The 4,344-nt window shown below is 43.5% G+C and overlaps 1 protein-coding gene across 1 annotated transcript; it reads left to right on the top strand.

The window, feature by feature from the left end:
- The first annotated feature begins 734 nt into the window (after positions 1–734).
- LOC132779809 (7-alpha-hydroxycholest-4-en-3-one 12-alpha-hydroxylase-like) lies at positions 735–2,556 on the top strand. The gene has a single exon (XM_060783473.2). It carries the CDS (start codon positions 745–747, stop codon positions 2,284–2,286), a length of 1,542 nt encoding a protein of 513 aa, XP_060639456.2. The 5' UTR covers positions 735–744; the 3' UTR covers positions 2,287–2,556.
- The last annotated feature ends 1,788 nt before the right edge of the window (positions 2,557–4,344 follow it).

Genomic DNA, 4,344 nt, shown 5'->3' with positions numbered 1-4,344 from the left:
TACAATTAAAGAATCAGGTTCAGGTTCTGATTCGCACGAAGGCTGAATCCCAACACTCAGAATGCTCTTCAATTTTAGGTGAACTATACATCCCAGTAACTACAACTCGCATATGTCAAGGTCTATTTTCCCCCAAGAGCGCCTCAAGAGCGCCCCTGGGCAAAATCAACTATACTGCGAATGCTTACTTTGTGTAATGGGTTGAGCCACCCCTGCTTTTGGTCCTCTGGCTCCTAGCTGGTTAATCAATTGTCTCAGAAGCTGTCTATGACCCTAGCCAAACTCTCAAAACACATCCCTTCTGTGGCATCTAAAGGGCCTGCCCCTATTTTTCGCTGTTTTCAGCATATGAGATATTCCTGATCCCAGCTTTGGGGAATAGGGATCAGAGGAATCACAGTGTAAGCAGCAACTATATTATTCAATGAACACAAACACCGATTGGGTCAACATGTCCTTCCAGTTCTTAGCAATGTTTGTAGTTAAAATGTGTCACTTATAACAACCAAAAACTCCCCTCAATCCCACCCATAAACAAAACAGAACGTAGGTATAATGGTATAGAACAGAGAGGTAACGACTGAACTGTGACTAACATTGGCAGGGAGAGGAAAGCCTCAATTACTTTTGCCAGTTTGGGAATGGCAAGAGGTAGTTCCGCCCTGATTGCTATCTGGCTGGGTGCTTTATAACGAGTCCAGGAGACCTATTTATTATTTGCAGTGCTCCTTCGCCCCAGCAGTCATGAATTTCTGGGAGACGGTGCTTTCTGCTTTCCTCGCCTCCCTTTTGGCCATCATTCTTGGTGGCCTTTATAAAATAGGGGCCTTTCGCAAGCGGAGACCCAAAGAACCTCCCCTGGACAAAGGCTTCATTCCCTGGCTTGGATACGCAATACAATTCAAGAAGACTCCCGCAGAGTTCTTAGAAAAGATGCGGAAGAAGCATGGAGATATTTTCACCGTCTTGGTTGGTGGCAATTATATAAATTTTGTGTCAGATCCGCATACGTATGAGCCCCTCATGAAGGAACCCAAAGAAAAACTGGATTTTGAACAATTTTCGGCAATGGTGGTTCATAACGTATTTGGTATTCAGCCCACACATGCTCATCACCATGCTGTGGAAATAACTAGCAAGAAGTATCTCAGTGGGAAGCATCTAAACGAACTGAACCAAGTCATGATGGAGAAGTTGCAAGTTGTGATGCTTCACGGCCGGAGTTCAGACGATGGAGAAAAATCGTGGCACCAAGATGGACTCTTCCATTTCAGCTACAAAACTATTTTCCAAGCAGGTTTTCTGTCTTTGTTTGGCACCGAGCCAGGCAAAGACAAAGGAGGCAAAGAAAATTCAGTAGAAACCAATCTGGCACAATGTGCAGAGACATTTGAAATCTTTCAGAAATTTGACCATTATTTCCCACAACTTGTTGTCCAACTGCTGGATTCTGTAGGAAAGACGGAGACACAGAAATTACAGAGCATGTTGTTGGACATTCTGTCCATAGATAAGCTGTATCAGAGGGACGACATCAACAGTTGGGTGGTTGAAAACGATCAACAGATGGTTAACCTTGGAATGACAGACAAAATGCGGACTCAATTCCAGCTTCTGCTTCTCTGGGCGTCTCAAGCTAACACTGGTCCAGCAACGTTCTGGATTATTTTGTACCTCTTAAAACACCCAGAAGCAATGAAGGCAGTGAGGGAAGAATTGGACAGAGTCCTCAAGGAGACGGGCCAGGAGGTGAAGCCAGGAAACCCCTTCCTCAGTTTGTCCTTGGACAAAATAAAGACCCCTCTTCTGGACAGCGCGATACAGGAAACGCTGCGCTTGAAAGGAAGTACTTTCATAATCAGAGGTGTCATGGAAGACATGGAAATTAAGCTGGGAGATGGCAGAGAATATGCTTTAAGGAAAGGGGATTCTCTGTTCCTTTTCCCCTACATTGGATTGCATATGGATCCAGAAATCTACCCTGAGCCTCAGATGTACAAATACGACAGATTCATCAACCCGGATGGCACCAAAAAGGAATTCTATAAGAATGGGAAGCTGCTGAAACATAACATTATGCCATTTGGGGGTGGATCTACCATGTGCCCCGGGCGCTATTTTGCTGTCAGTGAAATGAAGATGTTTGTGATCTTGATGCTTGTCTACTTTGACATGGAGCTGGTGAATGCCGAAGAGGACATGCCGCCAACAGACAAAACACGGTGTGGCTTTGGGGCTGCCAGTCCATCCTGCGATATCCAGTTCAGGTATCGCCTGAAACGTTGAGATTAAAGAAACATAAACAAGCTTTCCAAGCTGTGTACTATTTTGATTGATGGGGAAACAATAGGTAAAAAAGGACTAAAACTAGTTCCTATGTAAATATGCCCTTTCTCAGTGGGGATGTGTGGAGTGGGTAGAGCCAAATTCCAGTAGAGCACTCATGTTGTATTGCAATTCTTTGCACCACTGCATTGACATTAGAACCAAGAACTTGGAGATGTTGATGATCCCTAGACCTGGCACCATCTTTGGCCACTAGAATAATTACAACTTTAAATTTTCTGGCTGTTTATACTGGTTTTTTTTTTATAATTCTGGATCTTTTTTTATTCACTTGGATGTCATCTTATTGTTTTCTGTAAAGTTAACAGTTGTTGTATACCAGTGTTTCTCAACCTGGGAGTCAGGACCCCTGAAGGGGTCTTGAGGGGGTGTCAGAGGGGCCGCCAAAGACCATCAGAAAACACTGTATTGTCTGTTGGTCATAGGGGTTCTGTGTGGGAAGTTTGGCTCATTGGTGGAGTTCAGAATGCTCTTTGATTGTAGGTGAACTATAAATCCCAGCAACGACAATTCCCAAATGACAAGGTCTATTTCCCCCAAACTCTACCAGTGCTCATATTTGCGTATGTTGAGCAATTGTGCCAAGTTTGGTCCAGATCCAGCATCATTTGAGTCCAAAGTTCTCTCTGGGTGTAGGAGAACTACAACTCCCAAACTCAAGGTCAAAGCCCACCAAACTCTAGGGAAGTAATGCTACCCCTCTATTCTGTTTTGGTTAGACCACATCTAGAATATTGTGTCCAATTCTGGGCACCACAATTCAAAAGAGATATTGACAAGCTGGAATGTGTCCAGAGGAGGGTGACTAAAATGATCAAGGGTCTGGAGAACAAGCCCTATGAGGAGCGGCTTAAGGAGCTGGGCATGTTTAGCCTGAAGAAGAGAAGGCTGAGAGGGGATATGATAGCCATGTATAAATATGTGAGAGGAAGCCACAGGGAGGAGGAGGGAGCAAGCTTGTTTTCTGCTTCCTTGGAGACTAGGACGCGGAACAATGGCTTCAAACTACAAGAGAGGAGATTCCATCTGAACATGAGGAAGAACTTCCTGACTGTGAGAGCCATTCAGCAGTGGAACTCTCTGCCCCGGAGTGTGGTGGAGGCTCCTTCTTTGGAAGCTTTTAAACAGAGGCTGGATGGCCATCTGTCAGGGGTGATTTGAATGCAGTATTCCTGCTTCTTGGCAGGGGGTTGGACTGGATGGCCCATGAGGTCTCTTCCAACTCTTTGATTCTATGATTCTATGATTCTATGAAACTCTTCCAATATTTTCTGTTACTCATGGGAGTTCTATGTGCCAAGTTTGGTTCGATTCCATCGTTGGTGGAATTTGATTTTAGTGAACTATAAATCCCAGCAACTACAGCTCCCAAATGACAAAATCAATCCTTTACCCAATCCCACAAGTATTAAAATTTGGGCATATCAGGTATTCGTGCCGAATTTGGTCCAGTGAATGAAAATACATCCTGCATATAAGATATTTACATTATGATTTGCAATAATAGTATAATGTCAGTTATGAAGTAGCAACGAAAGTAATTTTATGGTTGGGGGTCACCACAAATTGAGGAACTGTATTAAGGGGTCGCGACATTAGGAAGGTTGAGAAACACTGTTGTATACCAATATGAATAATTACTCCATTAACTAATTTAATATAACTCTAACACTAAAACTCCGGTCTAAAGCTTGGTTATCTTTATTCTTTCCAGCATAGAGGACAGTATTGTCCACCTTGTGTCTTAAGCTTTCGCTGAATGAGAAAATTCAGGTCAAGGCTTATTGCTATTGAAGCAAGCTTCTCCGTCCCAGTAATCTTTCTGGGAGTAAAGTTTAGGGAAGGAGTGCAAGTCTGTGCACTAGCTCAGTTGTGAGTTAAAATGGTTATATCTCCAAAGAGTATGGTAATTGGGTTGTTGTACGTTTTTTCGGGCTATATGGCCATGTTCTAGAGGCATTCTCTCCTGATGTTTCGCCTGCATCTATGGCAAGCATC

Source organism: Anolis sagrei, chromosome 6 (assembly GCF_037176765.1).
Source record: "Anolis sagrei isolate rAnoSag1 chromosome 6, rAnoSag1.mat, whole genome shotgun sequence".
NCBI classification, from domain to species: Eukaryota; Metazoa; Chordata; class Lepidosauria; order Squamata; family Dactyloidae; genus Anolis; species Anolis sagrei.
This window is presented reverse-complemented; position numbering and strand designations above follow the sequence as displayed.

What these genes read in the sequence shown, in the direction of transcription:
- LOC132779809 (XM_060783473.2), top strand. Translation starts at nt 745, where the DNA reads ATGAATTTCTGGGAGACGGTGCTTTCTGCTTTCCTCGCCTCCCTTTTG.